Source organism: Danaus plexippus, chromosome 5, assembly GCF_018135715.1.
Source record: "Danaus plexippus chromosome 5, MEX_DaPlex, whole genome shotgun sequence".
In the NCBI taxonomy this organism is placed as follows: Eukaryota; Metazoa; Arthropoda; class Insecta; order Lepidoptera; family Nymphalidae; genus Danaus; species Danaus plexippus.
Genome location: NC_083539.1, coordinates 7,762,918 through 7,785,013, shown reverse-complemented (window position 1 = coordinate 7,785,013; position 22,096 = coordinate 7,762,918). Strand labels below are relative to the sequence as shown.

Genomic DNA, 22,096 nt, shown 5'->3' with positions numbered 1-22,096 from the left:
TGTTAAAGCAATCTTTAATAATATACTAAGTGATGATAATGACAAATGTCATAATTTAATCTGACATCTGACGTTTTGGAATTGTGTTTAGTAACAGCGGAAAAACTTAACAATAAACTGTATTTATTAAAGGAAATCAAAAATATTTATTTTTCATTTTGTTCGTTCTTATATACCTAGACTGTGATATCTGAGTGACGGTGAATATCTGAGAAGAATCTTGCAGGATATTATTAATTTATTTAGCATTTTGATACAAGAAGGTTACCGACTTTGTAATTAATATTTAAAGTTTTGAAATTTTATACAGTAATAGCATATGAGTTCGGAAGTTTTAATTAATAGAAAATAGACATTCTACGCAGTAATTATGACGCGGATATATAAATATACTTTTTTTATATATTAAAGTCAAATTTAACTTCTAATTTTAGACCTGAAAGTAAAATAAATTATGTTGTATTATTTTAAAGAAAATTTTGAGTACACTTTGTTTTATTTTATACAATCAAAAGTTCCTTATTCAACGAATCATAACAAATGTATGTCATATTGTGTTGTGTTATATATTTTCATCAAAGAAAAGTAATTACTGAGTTTGTTTGAAAATATATTTGCGGCACAGTAAGTTAAGAATACGAGTGCTTAATACAGAATATAGCGTTTAGTAACTTGTTTGGGATTTTTTTAATTTAATTATAATTCTATCAGTTCTAATGAAGTTATAAATCGTTTATAATTGAAATTTCATAAAAAATATGTGATTATTACCAGCAGTAATTATGTGAAAAATTCAATGAAATATAAAAGTAGAAAATCTACCATTAACAAATACATTATTTAATTTAGATTGAGTCCTAAAATAGAACCTTCTTAATAGAATTCAAGCCTTAGCTTATCCCGAAACAAACTCTAATTATTTGTAAGAAAATAAATTCATATTCCGCAAGCCAAGGAATAATTGTTTTTAACTTATTCTACATTAATTTGCGGATTTTTGTTAAATGAAAAATTTTTGTTTAAGAAATCACTTGATGATTAGTTCTAACAAAGAATGATATAATAGTAGCTTTATTCGCGGGGACCATGGCCAGTTAGATTTTCAGGAGGTTTCGGGAAAACTACGAAAATCTACTTTAATGCATATTATTGTAGGAGTTCTATTTGCATGGCTCATAATTTACACCTCGGACTCCTGATTGCCTTTATTTTAGAGTTACGCCATAATACTTCTTGTGATATTGTGGCATAGAGAATCTTTTTGTTCCTACGGCGAAACCGAATAGGGAATATATGTATAAAAAGTTTCAATTTGAAGCGCTGTTCCACGCTTTTATATTGTTGAATACTTTTATTATATGTTTTCAACTGTGAACACAGAGTTTCTAACGATGTTGCATCTAGTAAATGCATAACACGGATTTAATTTTCATACACCGGTATTTTCTGGTTTTCACCGGTAAATCTGACTTTCATACGATAAAAGATATAATGAACGAAAATAACAGACTACATCATCTAACAGTAACAATGGGATTATAGAATGAGTGTGTATGATAGATGGAGTGTATGATACTGAGCTTTAGTTAAACACGTTAATAGCTGTCAATGAAAAATCTGTATAATTTTGACAAAAATTCTTAAACTTAAATAACTTTTGTTCGTTAACATTTCTATTAGCAACCCTAGCGGTTGCCGTTATGATTTTCAAAATAACTGAAAAAGGTTCCATCATTGAATTGTGGTTTTATTTAACGAACTTAATTCCTACAAAGCTTTAAAACCAAAGAAGTGTTTTGTGTTTCAAAATAAATGAACCATTGATAATTTTAGTGTCATTTTCTTCAGGACTATTTTTAAGTAAAATAAAAATAATTATTAAAAATAAAAATTATCAAAACTAAACTAAACAAAAATATATTATTTACGTGAAGGTTTATGATAAATTAAAAATATGTCGGCTGGCTAAAATATTTACAAATAAATGTATATATCCATATATATATACGGATAGCTAATATGTAAAATGGTAAGTAAGCTGACAATAGTATTAGCAATAAAGGCGTGTGTTTAGAATGGTTTAAAGAAATGTATTAAAAAAATTCTTATACATAAAATAGTAAAATATTATACAATTAATAATCTACTGAACGTTTCTAGACTCGTAAAAATATCATAACGGAATTAATCAATATAAAAGGTAATAAATTGTCATTTATTTTACGAGTAATGCAACAACCAAACTTACAATTCCTTAACGTTTTTTTTTGATATATATGAGAGAAATATTTATAATTTTTATGATCCATTAAATGCCTAACTTATGACAATAAAATATTTGGTGCAAAACTAGTAGTTTGGTAAGGAATCCGTAAAAAAATATATACATGTGAAGTTTTAAAGAGATGTTAGAAGGTACGTAGAATATCAATGTTGAATATTTCAATGTTCTGTTGGCTTCCAATTACCTGAGGACAGTTTAGTATCGATGTACAATTCTGTAGAAGCTTCATTTTCCGCTATTTACGACTCGGCTAGATTCTTTAAGGGCTCACACATTCTGTTAAACTAAAAACTTTTGTATATACACCGTTGTTATTGAAAACATTCTGTTAGCTAGAAACTTAGCTAACATTCATTTGAAATAATTTAATCGAAAACCTATATAATTGCGGTGGAATAAGAAAGGAATTATAGTGTTATATATTTTAATTATTATTTATAATATGTATAACTCTGCGTATATGTAATTTAAACTATTTGGTGTATATGTACATATGTATTGAATGTGATGTATATTTCTAAGTTGTTTATAATCTAGAAAGTGACAACCCTATCCGGCCGCCTGAATAAGGAAATGAGGAACGTTAACGATAGCTTTTTTATAGCACACACGATGACAGTACTCCCGTACGATTTTACAATAATTTCAATGTAACATTTTTCATTGTTTGTTGTGGAATTGCTTTAGTATTGCAATTTTTAAAAAGTTATAATACATTAAAATTTTCAATTCAGTCTTAAAATAAACTGTTTAGCGAGAGCATTTTATCGTTTTATTTAAATTACAGTAAGAAATAGAATTTTCTGCATAATATTGAAAATAAATCTTCTGTAGGGAGTCTGCAGATAGCTGCGTCGAAGTCATTACAGGGTGAATTGATTCACAATGTAATTTTCCTGTCCCAGTACCTTATCAATATTGTCATTCTGTTATTATTTATGTAAAAATGATTATTATTTTTTTCATATATATAATGAATGTTAAGGTCGCAATGTAATAAAAGGTTTCCGATATCACGATACAATTGAGATTTCAATGCCGCTCGTGAAAGTAAACCCGCAATAAAATATGTATAATATTTCTGCTATATCTCCCTGATCATAAGTTACTGATATCTCGAATTATATTTTTAAAATGCTCACTTATCATTAACACGGACTTTAATTGAAATTTATCAGATATACGAGCTTATTTATATTTTCCGACGGATACTAAACAAAAAGGTTTTTCATTATTTAAACATTTTCATTTCAATAGTACAGCGGTTTGGTCATGAAAATTTAAAGATGGACATCAAGAATGAATTTCTAACTTATAATATAAATAGGTACTAACATTATCAAACTCAACATAGTTTTCATTAAAGTAGTTATACTAAGTAGTTTGTTTGGACACGTCTAAATTGAGGGTGGAAAAATTCAATTTGCGTTTTAAAACCCGATTCTTATGATACTGGAAGAGAATTTTTGTTATTCAAAAAAACTGTTTCAGTAGTGATATTTTATATTTGAAAGTTAAGTACATATAACTTATATGTTGAGTTAATTAAAATTATATTCAAATTTGAGTTAACATTGAACGATATGTTGACAAGTAATATGAACATATGATACCTCGGAATAATATCATCATCATCATCCATCATCACCATCATCGGAATAATATCATCATCATTATCATCATCAGCCTATCGGAGCCCACTGCTGAGCAAAGGCCTCTTCTCGCATGGAGAAGGTTAGAGCATTAATCACCACGCTTGCTCAAGGCGGATTGGCGATTTCCAACTTATAATTTGAAATTATAAGTCCTGGTTTCCTCACGTTGTTTTTAATAACATATCCACACTTATTAATACCAAGAACAGTTTTATTATATGTTATTTTTGTTCCATTCAATGTTTTCTATATCTATGTTTCACACCTCAGTTGAAATCCTCAGGCGTCAGTTTGCAATTTAGTATCTATCAGATTTCTACGTTTCGCTTCCTACTTCACTACGAGGTAAATCCGATATCCCAATGTTTGGCGTATCGTGACTCTTGTGCAATGATATTTGCAATATTTTTGCAAATAATTATTCCCATGTGATTGATTTGTTTGATAACAGATGACAAATACTATAAGTAGTATTGCTTTTTCTGCTGAATATCTATAGACATCAATAAAAACTTGTTATTTTAATATTATAAACAATGTTAGTAATGATTTAAACTTAATAATTTTTGAAATAAAATTTCAGGCCATTATAATACGTTAAGTATAAAACTGTTTTTCCTTTAAGCTAGACTGTAATTGTATTTTAAATACAAGTCAACAGCAAGTTATTATTTTTCATAAACGCTAAATCGGTTCCGCAATAGACCATTGTCAAGCGAAAATTAAAAAAACATTTATTTCTTTTTGTTATGCTGAAATTGCTCTATAAAATTTGAAAACCTCTTAGAGTTGAAATCAGCACGTGTCAAAACAAACCGTTAGTTTAAATAGGAAAATTAAATCTTCAATCTCTGCAATCAGTAATTTTAGTGCCTTTTTTATGCTAATAAATTAACTATAATCTTGAGTTCTGTGTGGAGTGGAGTTTGTCAGCGATCATTTAATTATTACTATTATTTTTTGATTTTTAACAAGACCCCAATAATATTTTCACCAGCACTTTGAATAACAAAATATACATACATATAATAATTCGAAAAGTCTTAGTGTCTTCTTAAAATAGAGATTTTGACAAGTATCGCCAAACAAAAGTTTAGAAGTGATGAATAAAAAACGTTCAAAATAAAGTTTTTGTTTCACATAAAAGTCTGTTCTTAGTTTAAACTACACACGGATTTAAAACATACTAACTCTGTGCTGCATCTTTAGTTACTGCATAAAGGAGAACAAATAAATAAGAAGGATTTCAAATTTGAAAAATCAGTTTAAGCGACGTTATATTATTCCAAGAGACTATTTGAAAAAAAATCTGAACATGGTAATTATTAACAATTTAATAATGTCTAGATTTAATTATATGAATGTCTGCTATAATTTTGTTAATTTACAAGAATGATGTCACTCAGATCAGATATTATAAGAAGATATATTTTTTTACCATAAACAAGACTGCAAGAAGCAATTCCAATCAATTTCAAATCTCTCATTCGTATCGTACAATCTCTTTATTAATCGGCAGTCGGTAATTTAATAGTCTTTGTAAAAATGAATTAATATTATGGATTAAATTTCTTGCTTGCTCTGTGTGAGACAAGAAAATTTTTCTTTAGATTATTAATTTAAATAAAGATAAGTTAGATATTCGGTTTGTGGGATAAATATTATATTTGATTTAATTGGAATGCTTACTCTATTATTAAGTGTGTGTTAAGACTGGAATATTTATTGACTGGAAATAAAATTAATGACTGGAAAAATATACATGGTTGATATTGTATAAAGCAGATGTGACGTTATATATATGAAGAAGCTGAATACCGGAAATATATATATAAGAGATAGTTAAAAAATGTTTCTTAACTAATATTACATACGGTTTTCGTGGTTACTGATAACAATAATTAAAAGACAGCTTTAAAAATTTGATATGGACGTAAGGGAATTATTTTTCACGTTGTTCTAATGTCTCGACGACCTTTACTACTGTAATAATATTTATATCAGGAATGTTTGATATAGTTCTAAAACTGTTTATATATATTTGGACTGGAAATAAAAACTGAAATCCTATATTTTTTGTGTTTTAAATATCTCGAACAACACTGGTGACTTCATGTAGTGAGTGAGACGATTACAAGATAAGATAATATTGTTTATTGCTGGACTAATGTCTATGTGTGTAGTTTGATAAATACATATAAAATTATCAATTGCAAATATATAGAAAGAGAGAATAATTATTGATATCCAATTTTGCACAATATAATTAAATTCTATGAAAACTATTTTAATATATGTCATTAATTTATTATAACATATAAGTTATAGATATATTAAAATTACAATTTAACTGTTAAAATGTTTCGACTGTAAATGTTTTGTAATGACTCTCTGGGCGACCATAGAGTAAGTATTTGACGGACACCACAATAGTTCACGGATTATAGCGTTTGTATAAATCCTTGTTTTTCAACATATCTATTGTTAATTTCTGATGGCAGATGTTTAGCGGTCTGACGTTTATGTTCATTAATATCGTTGTTTTTTTTTTTAATAGTTAAATAAACGGGTTCTAATTCAAAGCATTCGGAAAAAAGGTTTTATACAAATGTTTTATTATATTACGACTTTAACTATTTTGATTTCCGTGACGTTATAAGCTGCCATTTTTGTGCTGAATAAAATTTAGATTTCTCAATACGAATGAAATTATTAATAATTCTATTATTAATAAATTACTTTATATATACATATATAGACATTGAAATAAATTTACTACACTTATGTTTGGGTGTACATACATCATATGTATCATTAAAAATTTTCATGTTATTATTACTCAAATTTTAAAACATCCTCGTGTTCATTTTTGTCTCACTTGTTCAGTTAAAACAAATCTGTATAAGTTACTTAATGTACATAAAAAAAATTCAGTGCTATATTTAGAGTTACATTATATGGCCTATGTTATAATTAATCTATGCTTAGTTATAAGTATAAAAAAACCGATCCAAATTAAACTTAGTGTATTAGATTATTTCTGGTTCTGGATTTTACAAAATTATATTTAATTTAAACGAAATTTAAAAAGTTTAACATTTACGATATAAAACTTTAGATGGTACTTTCATAGACTTTATATTTGAAGGTATTATTTTATATGTTCTTGTACGTGGACTTGACTTTCACTAATATAGCAACAACATAGCATTTATTTTCTTAGATAAGTAATTACTATGCTATTGTTCTAGTAGTTAAATAATGAATTTTAACGGTTCATATTTTATGATTAAAATATTAATTCAAATTTATTGAATATTTTTTTTTTTATTTAAAATTTTTGTTTTCGGACGTCATTGCACTGAAATTGTGATATGTGTAACATATAAATTATAATTATATTGCGTAAATTTAAAAAAAATATATAAAAAAATGGCGCCGTAACATACGATTAAACTGAATGTCTATATCTAAATCTCATTAAGTCTTGAATACTTTTTGCATCTGCATGTCACGTTATTAATGTTTTAAATAATGGCTCTGGGACATTTTATCCTCATAATAAAATGAATAAGATTTATGATTATTAAAATGGATACTTCACAAGTAATACGTTGGATTACCAAGTTACCACACAGTATTTATATTGTGGCAACCTTCTGACTAGTGTAAAGTATTTAATTCATAGGATGATAGCGTCAAAAACGCTTTTGGAGATCGATAAGTAAATAAAATGATTTAAAAATATCAATATTGTAATTCGTCGAACAAATAAAAAAGTTGGCATAGTCAAATTTTCGACGATTCCGGTGTGAAGGAAGCCATAACATGATTAACAATAAATGATTGTGTTGAGGTAGTTTTTTTAGATAGTGTTTATATTGGCTTATATGTTTCTAGTGAATTTTTGAGCTATGCCGTCTCCTAGATGTGCAATGTGCAAGACTTTCATTTTCACTTCTTCTCTTCAAATGAATAAGTCCGTTTAAGCCTTTTTTTGTTTGTCTCCTTTTTTATACTTCTAACTTTTGCTCGGATCCCGATTAGAACAGTTGGGAAGTATAAAGCTGTTCCCAGTTCTTACATTGAGATTCTCATAAAACTCGACCACTGAAAACGTAAACATTTTCTTCCAGGACTATATTTTTTCTACATAATTTCAAAAGATCTAATATCATCTTAATTTAATTTATTAACAACACCAAATGAGGTGAATCCATTCTACAGTTGATATTACTCGCGATCCCTTCTAACACATACTATACTAGTAAGGCACAATTAACGCTCCCATCCTAAGGGATACAAGTAACAATGCTTTTAGTGAAGTTACCTTTATGACGGCTGCAGTGAGTTGGTTTACTTTTACTTCATTTACCACAATTACTTTAATAGAAAGTATATACAAAGATTTTTAAGGTAGTCCATTAGGATGTAACATAGACTCTGTAACATCTAGATACAAGAGAGCCTAAATATATTAGAATTGTACAAGTTTGTCAGTTTGAAGGACTTAGACGTTTTGATTTTTGCTATAGCAACCATTTCTAAATGTATTTCATAAAACTGTATAATAAATAAGGACAAATTGATGAATAATAACGTCGGAAGCAATAAGTAATTTCCCTTATATATATATATATATATATATATATATATATATATATATATATATGTGTGTGCGTGCGTGTGGGTGTGTGTGTATTTTATTATAAGTAGCCGGTTTAATTGTTAAAATTAACTGAATAATTTGATATGTTATCTTGGTTACCACGCACGAAATTTAATTCAATGAAAAAGTTGTTATAAGTAGTTTGGTAAGTTTAAGTAGATTAAGGGGGTTTCAGTTTAATAAAACCAGATGTGCCTCATATACAGCATGTTTTATTAAATTTCATAATTAACACCAACAGTGAAACATGTATATCATATAATATACTACAATGATATATTGAGCTATTTCATAAATTTGTTATTTGATGTGAAATTATGAGGAATACACGAAAATATGAAGGTGAAGAATAAAATTTTATATAGTTTAATACTACATTAGTAGTTTTTAACGTTCCCGGTTCAGCTGTACTGTAATATTTTGGTGGTAATAGTTATTTATTCATGAATAGTTTTAGTCGAAGTTAAACAATCTATATGTTGTTATAGTATGGCATGTCGCAGAATGGCACGTCGTCTTATGCTATATATTACAAATCAATCGCAACCCAGCCTTGCGATTGAATCCGGAGTATTTGTGAAGTGAAGTCAGTCAGTGATTAGTTTTCTTCAGAGGCTAATTTCTGTAAAATAAAAAAGATTGATTATTTATGGGCGATTTAATTAGTGCGATAAAAGATTAACTCGAATTGAAGTTATCGACAATAGTTTAATACTGAACATCACTAGTTCAGTACGCTTATAAGTTCAGGATCAAACGTTAATATTTTTTCATTCATAAACCTTCTCACATTATATTATTAACGTAGATTAATTATTGAAGCAAAAACGGGAAACGCTTCGTTTATATATATACATACATATCGTGATGATACTATCTTGGATCACGTATACAGAATAATATATGTGTTACTTTTTAAATCAAAATAATATTTTATTTGGTTGGTTTTATGAATCTGTATTTTTTTTTCTAATAAAATAAATGGAACTAACCCTTTATCAGTGTGATTGTCAAGCATATAAAGAACTATCGTATGAATAAGGTTGAAATTTTAGTTCAGATAACTATATAGCTGAGGTATACCAATAAATTTTTCATCACTAGAGAAAACCAGTATCTCACTTATATATATATATTTTAATTCTTAGATACTGGAATTAATGAATAAATCTAAAGGCCTTCGTATTGAATAGTTTCAACCCTTCATCTCAATTAGCATTTCTTTAGAAAAAGCTATCGTGAAAGCTCAAAAAGTTTCGTTGGTATCATTTTCTAGTGTTATAATAATTGTATTAATTTTTAAATTCCTTCTTTACCATCATTTGCCAGAATTTCATATTGGAAAGCAGGTCTTCGTCCAGCATAGGCTTGGCCGCCTGTTTTGAAGCAATGTCTGAAATCACTTCCGTTCCAAGCCTGCAATTTTTTTTATTTATATTTTAAACCAACATATAAATCCTTATAAAATAACTTAAATTTTAATATTAGGTACGCGTAATTTGTAACAGGGCTGGAATTAATTTTTTTTAGGTTTTTCTTATTTAAAAAGTCTATGGATAAGGATGAAGCTTTATGTTAAGTGAAGTACAAGTAGTGACATCTATTGCGAAAAAGCTCATAGTCTTGTTTCCCTACAGCCCTCTCTGTAGACAAATTTATCAAAGAGAAGTCTTTGGGCTTTGCTGTTTCTGTATACTTACACGAACCTGTTGGGTAAATCTTCCATATTTGCTTGATAGATGTCGCCAGTAGTACGAGAGTCAAGGTCCCTGGAGTTATTCTAAAAACATAGATGGCTCTGAAGCAACTTCTCTTTATACATGTTTTTATATATTAAATATGTTAATAACTAAATGCTATATTAATGATTATAATAGCTAGATTTTTACCAGATCACTGTTAGCAGCCATTCGCCTAAGGATTCTGGTGATGTACCAATCTGGAGCCGAAGAAGGTTCTTTACCAGACCGCTTGCCATGAGCTGAAATTTTATATATCTGCTGTAAATCCCCAAAGGAATAAACAAACAATACAAAATTCGAAAGATATAATATATAAACAATATCAAACAAATTCAATGTAAATAAACATATAAATTAATAAAAAAGGATGTCAAAATAATATATAATCTGTGGCTATGACTACGGAATATTTAAACTTATCTGTGTTGAATTAATATATAGTTTAATGTATAACTTTTTTCCTGTAAAAGATATTCAAAAGCCCTTTCGAATTATACTTTAATCTGGAAATTGATGTTGTAATTACGTTGCTATAAACGACATCACACTAATGCTTAACCTGTTACATTTAAAATTAACTGAATCCGTTTTTTGACGGGATTAAAATGACAGCTGTTATTACAAGGCATCCATATTGCTTTGTTCACAACATAATTTATATGAGGATATGTTTTTAATTTTATATCAAAAATATTTTTTAATGTGGCATATTATATTACTTTTATTATTAATAAAAAGCTTCTAAATACTATACTATTTTTCTTGGAAAACGTCCTTTTCCTTCAGCAGAAACGTATTAGAATGATTTATTGTGAACTTCTGTATTATGTTATATTAACTTTATGATATATTATTTTATCCATATTAACTTTTATTCCATTGTATGAAGTTAATCAAAAATGCTTTAATTTTATTGCATTTTACACAAATAGTAGCTATACAGCGATGCTTGGTATTATTACACATGAACGAAGTATCCGCCGATAAAAATTAATCTACAGGGCTCTAAATGTTGTGTGTAGATGTATATTAACTTACTCACTTCAGTTTAACTGACATTAAACACAAAGCCGACAGGTGCAGCAGATATCAAGGATTAAAGGCTTCCGATAAGACCCCTGAACACAATCGACGTTATAATTGCTTACGCCGCTCTTTTTGACTAAATATTTTACATTATAGAAATTATAAGTCAAGTTAAGGTAAGGAAATTTTCAATTCGGTTTTACCCCAAACGATATTTCATGTTTGTTTTAGAGTTAGTTTTCACAAGGTTATAAATTATTTGTGCAGTATTTGTTTCACTCTCATACGAGAGATATATACATATATTGCAGGATATACGAAGTAATTTGTTTACTTTGTGTATAAAGAAAACATACTTTAAATATTTGGTGTTTCGATACAATTCTAACACATAAATAATTATGATTAATTATAAGGTTATGTTTAACCAGATGAAGGAAGATAGGTTATGAATTGCATGCTTTTGCATTTCATTGTTGCTTAAATTTTAAATACTTTGTTGATTCAAATATTATATAACACATTTAATAATTCTTTCAATATGATATCTCAGACGACGGTTTTAACAGCGAATAAGGTTTGTCGCTTCCCACCTGTTCCCTCCCTTGAAATTCTCCATTGAAGGTTATTTAAATTTGGATTAGAATTTAGTAAAATTATTATATTTCTTCCCTGATTTAATTAGCACATATTAACACGCTTAATTCATTCAGGTAAGGTTTGTTGAGAACTTTATTTTAACATAAAGGAAGGTGATTTTGGCGAAAAAAATTACATTATAATGTTCAATAGAATATCACTTACCCCCCCAGCACGAGTGTCCGTAGCTGAGACAAGATCCTGCGAAATAAGAAATATACGTATATAATATATAAAATAACTTTCACGAAGGAATTGAGTATAGTCCCGGGGAGTTTTTACTTGGCATAGTAAAAACAAGACAAGTTTTAACTGAGTCATTAGCGCCAAAGACACATTTTGCTCATACCAGTTTGCGCTATTTCAGTAATTTTTCGCCACCAAACATACATATGATATTTTAAATACCGTAAACTGAGTGTGAAGTAAATTATGGTTACATTTTAATAAAATTAGAATAAAATTCAGGTATTACATAGAGTTAGAGTTGTTATGTCAAGTGCTTCCTTATGTCATAAATATCAGAGTGCCTTAAGATCGCCTTATAATGCACTCACCATAACTAAGTTGACCGCTATCCCATACATTGAGTGACTTTAATAGGAAAATGATACTATTGTTGTCTGCATAGTACACAAAGTAAATGGATTATCTACAGTGAGAGTTCTTTACAATACTAGTTTTATTTAAGCCAGAGATTCCTTTGCAAAGAAGCAAAGAAGAACTTATCTTTTAATTTATAAATGTCAATTCGTTTTATCAATATTCAATAGCGTATATTTCCCATGCGGTTATAACGTATTTTAAGTAGATTACATATTCTCTGTAACACTCTTCAATATGTCACTAGTTTTAATATAAAATTTCTTATAAATCCTTCAATAAACAAAACTGTCTGCTAGTAGAATACACCACCGAAAATGAAGTTCATTTAAAAGATTGAATCTCGAGGCACGTGTAAAACAATTTTAATTTCTATATATTTTTTTATAAATGACAACACTGTTTATATTGTCACAGTGACAAGACAGGTCATCACTTAACGAATTAATGTTTGAATTGCATGTTGTGCACTTGTGAAGGGCGTCAATCAATAATAATACTTACACTGTCACTAATAAGTACCGTTTCATCAAAGCTCAATACAGACGATCGACAAAAAATGTCATTACTGTGAAATTTTTCATAATATCTTTATATATCAAAGTATTAATTACCCTTGACAGTGTTATATTCTATTGATACGTAGAACAAGGCTGGCTTCTATGAAACACGATTGTCATACAATTAAAATGCAAACATGCAAAGTACATGCCTTAATTTTTATGCCGTGCTAATTCTCTATTCGCTTAATATTTAAGCTTAATAAAAGCGTAGTGTAATGATGCTACAGAGGTAAAGTGCGTTGAATTGAATTATATTGTATTAGGAGACACAGAGATGTTTCTTATAGCGAGTAATGATTCCAATATACGTGCGTATTCTAATGGGAAGCTTATCTACATTTCGTATTTTGCTTTGAGCGGGGGTGCTGGTAAGTGCATACCTCCGCGTTGACTGCGCCATCCGTTGACTTTCTGTATTAGATTCGAAGCTTTACTACCTCTATTGTCTATTCTCTGCTCTGTGAATTAAATAGATATAAAATTAAGAATATATTTAATAGATTTTGTGTCTTGTCCTCGGTAATACGGTTCAAGCGTCGAGCGTCCTTCCGATAAAATCATTTATTAAGCCACTACGAAGTGCTCGCTTGCCAAATGTCTATTAAGGAGAGAGTAGTTTTAAATATACATACGTGCATATATAATTAATTTTTTTTATATATATTTACAACGTATTAAAACTATTATATGTATGTACAATATTTTGATGCAGATGAATTGGTAATGGCGTATGTCCGTTGGTTTCCAGCGGCGTTTCATTAAAAAGTATCACATTTATTGTTTCGCTTTATTGTATTGCCATCCCATAGCATTCTAAGCCGATTACACGTTAAAAGTAATAGTATTGGACCTAAGTATGGTATTGTTTTGTTTTTCTGATAGAAATATATTTGAGATTAGACTCATATACTTATTTTCGTCTCATTCTATCAATAGAAATAAGATAACGTCTATTTAAGGGCACTATAGTCGAGTTATTTTAAACAAAACAATGACTATAAAAATATTTTAATTATATAATTTATATGTAATTGGTTAGTAAATAACAAGCGTCTGTTATTCTAGTAATAAGCAAATTATATACAATTAAACGGGTAATGAATAAAAAGTTTTAATTAGTCTGTGTCCGATGTGCGGTGACCTGCCTCAACATGCACGACAACTATAAACAGTTACGGGGAAGTTCACAACCTTATGTAATTAATGTAATAATAAACACGACACTTAATATCCGGAAATTTACTTTCAGTACATTTACTTATTAGACGCATTGCGTGTTGGATTTTTTTTTATTATAGAAAAAAAAAACTCTCACCAAGTTTCAATTCGTAACAGTTGTGTAGTTCATATTATAATTAGTTTTAAATTAAAGCGTTTGCTGTGTGTACGAGATATTAATATGCGGATTTAATATTATCGGTAAACATACGGTTTACGACTTCATTTGTAAGATCTGCTTAGCACGTGATAAAATTATTAAAGCGCTGCTATCTTGGCATCATTTTTATGATAATCATTATGAATTATTTCCTTTCGTTTAAGTATTAACGCGTATAAAATAAATGAAAAGAAAAACGCTTTATTGAAGAGAATATTATGATTTTAAAGAACAACAACAAAAAATCGCGGGAAGTTGCGAGGACGTCTTCATTGCTACCTAAAAAAGTTTTAGCAAAATCTTATCAGTAGTTACGTTCTACTACAAAACTAACATACAAACCTTCAATGTTATGTATATTTTAAAATAGAAAATCTAAATTGTAAATGTATTTAAAATAGGACAGATAATATATCAGGCAACATATACATATATATTTATTTTGAATTTGTATAGACTATTTTTATATTGAACATTTATAATCAAGTCACACGTTTCCATGGTAAAGAAATCTCCGCAAAGTCAATAAGAACGCTAGAAAAAAAATATATGTGAACTGTCAAAACTGTACAAGTTTAAGACAATCGAGTTAGTTGAAGTGTTACGTGCGCGTTTTCAATAATAACTCATAGTTAACAGTGATCGTGTTGCTGGCCGAGCAGAAGGTTCTAATTCTATTTGTTATATTTAATAAAATAGGTGAGATTTACTTTAACTTGTTGGAGTTTGCAGCTAAATGTATTGTATATGTTTATTTCTTTGTAACAAGCTCTTTGTGTTGAGTTATTTACAAGAAGGTTACATATAAAATTAATTTAAATAAATTGAGAAATTAATCGAGTATGATCGTATTATTATTTATAATATTTTTTTTAAAATAAATAGCATAAATAAATAAATACGTAAAATTGGATCTGCGATATTTAATTAAGTATAGAAGTTATTTCGCAAAAAATTTTTCTCCCCTAAAATTGTTTTTTTTTTTCAATATTGTCTACAGTACATATAATTTTTCGGAACTCTTTATAAGAATCGCAATATTTTTTGTACTCATTAAACACGTTGCATAAACCAACTACTAATATCTAAGTAGTGGCAATTTATTGAGTTTTATTACTTCGGCAAAATGAGGAACTACTTTTGAGTATCGAGGTATAATTATATCTCACATCACGATATGACAAATGTCATGTTTATAATTCCGTTACGTTTATTGTTATAACAAAGAATAGACATTGAAAAAGAAAATGTATTAAAAATATAAATAGGACTCCATCTCCTCGAATATATTTATATATTTATTAATTTTATTATCATGTTCATTTTAAGTGATGAGCTTATTATATGTGGAACGAGAATAGACCCATTCAATAGATTTATATAAGAAATATATGAAAGACATGTTATAAATTACATAAAAAATTATATAACTTAAAGCAAAGCAATTAGTAAAGTCAAAATTAAGGGCAAATAAAAGTTCATGTAGTATGGAAAAATACAATTCAATACATATTTCTGCAACTAACTAAAACATTTGGGCCTGTCCAGAATTAACACCAATTCATTTTTAAGACGTGATTCGAAGTCAGCTCTAGTAGGTTCGTTTCAAATTTAGGTAGAGAGAGGAGCTTGGACGGCTGAGGTGAGCGTTTAACCGACTTAAGATAGGGGCCCCTTAAACCAGATACAACTTATGTCTATTTATATTATAGAGGGTTTTATGAATTTGTGACTATGTTCTGAAGACAAAAAGCGTAAAAAAAACTTCAGTGTCATTCTAATTAGTTATTATAAAATTATTTACAATTAATATAATGTTCGTTCTAATATAATAATGCATTTATTTGTTTAGGAATATTTTTTTATTACTATTTTTGAATTTTTCCAACATTGATATAAATCTCACTGGATGACTTAAGCGAAGCATATCAGTGAGGGGATCTAAATCGTAAGAACTTAACTAACCCTTCCATTTGCTATATCCCTTATAATAAGACGTCAACAGAAAAATATAGGTTATGTCGTTTGTATGAGATTATGAGGATATATGGCAATGTTTAATAGCGACCTTAAAGAACTCATATGAGTTCACTCAGTCGTTTTCAGTTACGAAATACAGCCTCATATGCCATTGAATGTACGATGAGGAGGCTCGCTGTAGGGAAATTGTGACATGTGTTGAAATAACCGTGAATTTCATATAAAATGTATCTGTTATTTTATGTATGAATAGAATATTTTTTTTTCCAGTTTTAAAATAATTACTTTTTCCAAACTTAGAGATTAAATAATGAAGTTAATTAAATTAAATGTATGAAGCTGTTCTATTTAGAAGATTTAATCGGAGGATAATAAAAGATTTGACTAAATTATATGGAAATATGCAATGGATTGTTATCGACAAAAGCTTATGAGAAAATGGTTATATCAAATAAGGTGCATGATCTTACCCGTGGTGCACTCCACCAGGCAGATGACCAGCACGAGAGCCAGAATTCCTCGCATTGTGGCCAAGGAGCTGGTTGTCTTCTGCATTGTTTTCGACTTGAAAATTTTCTTGTACTGATCACAAAAATGTAAGGCTTAGTCGATTATGAAAGTTAGTATAGCTTGAATTCAGATTTCGTCATACTTATTTTTTGTTCAATTTTAAACTCTATGAGCGAATGTTAATAAAGTTTTTTTTAACTTATTTTAAAATATAAATACTCGTCAATCAGTTATAAAAAATCCTATATTATTAATAAATAAATATAATATTATTTTCATTTCTCTATATTGAGATATAATAGTCTGTTTTTGGACAGCTATCGCTTCAATTTCAAATTAATTTTCATAAAATATTCTGAAATTTGCATGGTTTTGTTAATTCTATATCCATAGAAACGAATAAATAAACAAATCTTCAAAACCAACCTCAGAAGTTTATTTTAAGGGAAATAATAACAGTCGGTAACCCAACTAATAGATAACATTCAATAATATAAAAATCTTTATAAATTGTATCTTCTGTGTGTTTTCATTAGATTAATTTTGTCTTATGTATGTATATATATATATATTGTTAAAATATCTTAACACTAATTAGCCTATATGTCATTATGACATTGTTATATCATACAGAGTAAAAAGTTGCTTGTAGAATAAAAGTACAGCGGAATCGTTATTCGAAGATATTTTAAATGATCCATTATTTAATATTTAAGTCAGCTAACATCTTTATAATAAATTAAAAAGGAACGAAAGATTAGTTACAAAGAAAAATAGTTAATTGCACTTTCTTATTTATTAAAAAAAAATGGTTTTTGGTAAAAGATAAAATAAGCAAATAAGATGGAGGTAATTCTATTCGCGAAGGTAGAGGTGTCTTTTTATCTATAGAGCATGATGATGTCTAAGACACAAACGAGTTTTCATTTAAATAAAACTAATATTTTCCGCTTTTTTTTATTATTAAAAAAAGTATGTGCTTGAAGTTTTAAAATATTGAAAAACGCGTATTACATCCGAAAATATTAGTTTATCTGTGTAGCAACTTTATGTGATGATTTTAGTTTAATGTATCTGTGTAGCAACTTTATGTGATGATTTTAGTTTTTAGTCTATTGTAACTACGTTGCTAAGTTTTCTCCATGCATGTAAAACGTTAATCTGTAGTTCCGATACAGTTTCTATATGCGGTGACTATCACTTTCTTGAAATAAGTTTAACCCAAATTTATATTTATACTTCCTGCACCCACGACTTAATAACACCTAGAACATCGATTCCCTCTATCACACAACAATAGCCCTAGATAATTTCATAATGTATCAATTCATTACCAATATAGTTTCAGTATCTGCTGTCTTTTTTTAGTTTAAACTAAAATTTGTAAACTAGAAACTTTTGTGGCAATTCTAACTCAACATTTACTACAAATAGAATATATAAATATATATATATATATATCGATATAGGTGTTGATTCTTGATAAGTGGATACACTACCGGGCAATTCTTATTATGAAAATAAAAAAAAATTCTTTAGTCGAAGCTTGAAAGTTATAAAATATTATAAAGAAACTAACTAACTTACTGGATTAATTACAAATAAATAGAATAATAAAAATATATATATCAATACAATCACAATACAATAAAAAATATTATAAATCGCTTAAATAATAGTATCAAAATGAGCATATTTTTTTCATTAAAAATTAGATTTTTTTATAGTAATTGATGTGAAATCGTTATTAGGAAATTGTTTGTTTTGAATTTATAAAAACAAGTAGGACAAATTCTCCCAACATACAATTTCAAATGAAGCCACAATTAGTTATAAATTATTGCAAAACAATTAACTTCTTAAATAACAGTTTGATAATTTAACTTTCAAAGTGATAATTGAATTAAATTTTCCTTAAACGAATATTTTCTTGAAATTTGGATATATTTTAATTGTTTCAACAAATGTGTAACCTAGGTCTTATTTTAGCTTAAGGTTTTATAAATCTCGTCTTCGTCTTTCAAGTTTATATCCGAACCCGTGATGATTGAAATGTTAAAAATAATTTTATTTCATCCTGGGATAACATGATGTAGTTGAAAGATTTCTATGTAGAACAGCTATTATTTTTCACTGCTAGCATTTTTTTATAACGTAAGCGGCATTCATGCGTACAATAGCTCCGCATGTCTTGCCGGTAACAGACATCGCGAGCGGAGTTATGAAGTATCCTTTTTGTTTAGTAAAATGTTAAAAAAATTTATCCCATTATTATAACATTATTTAAAATGATTCTATCTCAATGTACATCTGTATTAGTTTGACTAAAATACGAATAAGCTCTTAATGATATTTTGATGTCATATGTAGCTGATGTCAAAATGTTTTCCAACAAAACAAAACTACGAAAAGTTACTACACGTTGCAAATATATTGAATTTATATAAATCATATTATGGCTTTGCAACTTTTGATATGCATAATAAGTAAGAATGGAAAATCATATGGGATTTCAATTTACCGCGTGATTTTAAGGTTACGTAGTAGCTATCCTGCAGTGATTTCTTTCTACGAATAATATGATATTACAAATTCTGTGGGACGATGAATTGAAAAATGTCGGTCTGTTATCATAGTTGGATATTTCACGTAAGCTTGTATTAAATTAGGTTGGATGCATCTATTTTTAATATTGAATAAGTATGACTGGATTTAATCATATTGAAAATGATAAAGTTTCGTGAATATTTTAAAATAGTTTGACCTATGGTGATAAAATACATTTATTTGGCTGAGAATAGTGCATTAGATTGCGAAATGAGTTTACGTGTGATAGCCAATAGTTTATATGTACGAGATTGGAGATTTTTTTTTCAGATAGGTTAAGAGATATTTATGTTTCAGCTGTAAAGCAATGAACATCACAGAATTAATGACGTTAATTTATAAGAAAGTGATTCTAAGGGTCTTCTCAGTGTTAGCGATTAAAGCCATTAGTGTACCGAACTGTTTAATTTGCGAAGAGAACGTTCAATTTACTGCAATTTCTGATAAACTACTTACAATACTTTTTTAGGTTTTCAAAGTTAATTGTACGTAGTTTCTGCGTCTTAACAGAAACAGATATTAATTCAAATCCCCTGTTAAAAATGATTTGATGCAACAATAAATAATTTAATAAAAAAAAGGAACATCACTTAATGTTATGCTTTTTGAGGCATCGTTTCATTATATCTCATTTAAATATAAAGTATTTCAAAGAAAATTAGATATTAAAGATTCTTTTACCTTCCAATAGAGGTGGTTTTTAGGTGATTTTGAAACAAAGGGTGAAACGTATGGCAGAGCTAGTTAATAACAGGTAAGAATTGAACTGCGGCGGCTGTTCATGTAATAAAAATATTGGAAAGGATTTGTTTGAAAATGGGTAAAGATAATATACATTTAAAGTTTATAAGTTTGAGATGTATGTATGTATGTTTGCTATAATTTTACACCTAAAGAACATGTTTTAGGAAACTACTTAATAAATTGTTTATTGAGGTTTGATTTTGTCGAAAGAGGCTGTTTAAAATAGTTCTTATGGTTAGGTTAATATTAGTTCGGTTAATATCCGATGTAAACTATGACTTTCCATATATCAGGACTGGTCCGAACTCACTTAAAGTTACTTGACACTAAATTTTAACGTTACCAACTTTAAGCTAAAGTAGCCGCCGTGTTTATCATAAAGTGCATGTTTATGTCTAGATGTAAACCGTTAAAACAGCTCCCTCTTGTATGTGTGACAAAAGGTTTCATAAGTTATTAAAAAAAAAAATTGATCTCACTTTACGAATATTAATAACTTTTTGTCGCGATGAAATTCGTTAATTAATAAAGGCATCATTTAACAAAAGTAATTTATTTAAAATATATAAATGATATTGAATTCATTTAGTTCTTCCGTTTTAAGTAAAAAAAAATATAATATCTTTATGATGGGAAACAATTAATCTACACATCGTTGAATATAAAACTTGAAAAAAAAATATTACAAAAGCTCTTAAAAAAATACACTCAACGTTATTTATAACATATCATAATTCAAATGTAACATATATAAGTTATGAAAATATAAATAGTGAATCGCATACTCACATACAACCTTCCCAGTCCGCGATTCGTTGTTGTCTAGTCAGGCGGCGATCCAACACCGCTTATATACTGCCCCACTGATGACATCACATAACTTAAATATAACATCAAATAATATTGACAATTCCTAGAAATGATTTTAATATGTTGATATAAGACCTTTTTTGTGATTTTTTTTTAATTTAACTCTATAGTATACGCCCCTTTACATATTGGTCTATTCTTTCAATTTGTACGCCCTAGCTCCCACGTGGAGGCGTAACTTGAATATTTATAATCCAAGGCTTTGATTTTTGCTTACATGTACGTGACTTAGTACTCATTTATTTTTATTCTAATTCATTTTTTTTTAAATTTTGTTGTCACTGATTACGGTTTTTCAGTATCACATATTTGGTTTGATTAAGTGCAGAATAGAATTGTTTAATGTTTTTGAAAATATTTCTAATAGCGTATTGTATAAATCTTATAAGATTGTTACGAAATTATTTTATCTATTACTCTATATTATTGTATTGTATTCTATTTCTATTAAGTAACATGTTTTTTTGAAATGCTTAGTATTATTTTGTGTTAGACATCAGCGTTTTTAGAGTTTGTCATTTTGTTTAAAAACTACATTTGACAATGATTATGATTTGTTATAAATAACGTTGATTGTATTTTTTTAACAGATTTTGTAATATATTTTTCAAGTTTTATCTTTAAAGATGTGTAGATTAATTGCTTCCCATCATAAAGATATAATATTTTTTTTACTTAAAAAATAATATAAAAAAGAAGTTAAAGCATGTGACTTTTTTAAAATTAAAAACTCCTTAACTCACCAAAACTGTTGCCAGTGCGGTAATCGTGAATATGGATTTGCAATTCAAATTAAATTATACACGTTCAGGAATCCACGGACACA

The 22,096-nt window shown here is 28.0% G+C and overlaps 1 protein-coding gene across 3 annotated transcripts; it reads right to left on the bottom strand.

The window, feature by feature from the left end:
• Window positions 1-8,807: 8,807 nt before the first annotated feature.
• LOC116768981 (neuropeptide CCHamide-1) lies at window positions 8,808-21,212 on the bottom strand. Of its 3 annotated transcripts, none has more exons than XM_032659920.2 (8): window positions 21,190-21,212; window positions 17,010-17,121; window positions 13,562-13,639; window positions 12,181-12,216; window positions 10,498-10,589; window positions 10,309-10,388; window positions 9,925-10,024; window positions 8,808-9,230 (listed from the first exon to the last, which is right to left on the bottom strand). In XM_032659920.2, exons 2-8 carry the CDS (start codon window positions 17,092-17,094, stop codon window positions 9,207-9,209), a joined length of 495 nt encoding a protein of 164 aa, XP_032515811.1. In that variant the 5' UTR covers window positions 17,095-17,121; window positions 21,190-21,212; the 3' UTR covers window positions 8,808-9,206. The 3 variants fall into 3 exon arrangements, with proteins under 3 accessions (XP_032515811.1, XP_032515812.1, XP_032515813.1); XM_032659921.2 differs by having other exon boundaries at window positions 10,315-10,388; XM_032659922.2 differs by lacking the exon at window positions 13,562-13,639.
• Window positions 21,213-22,096: the final 884 nt, after the last annotated feature.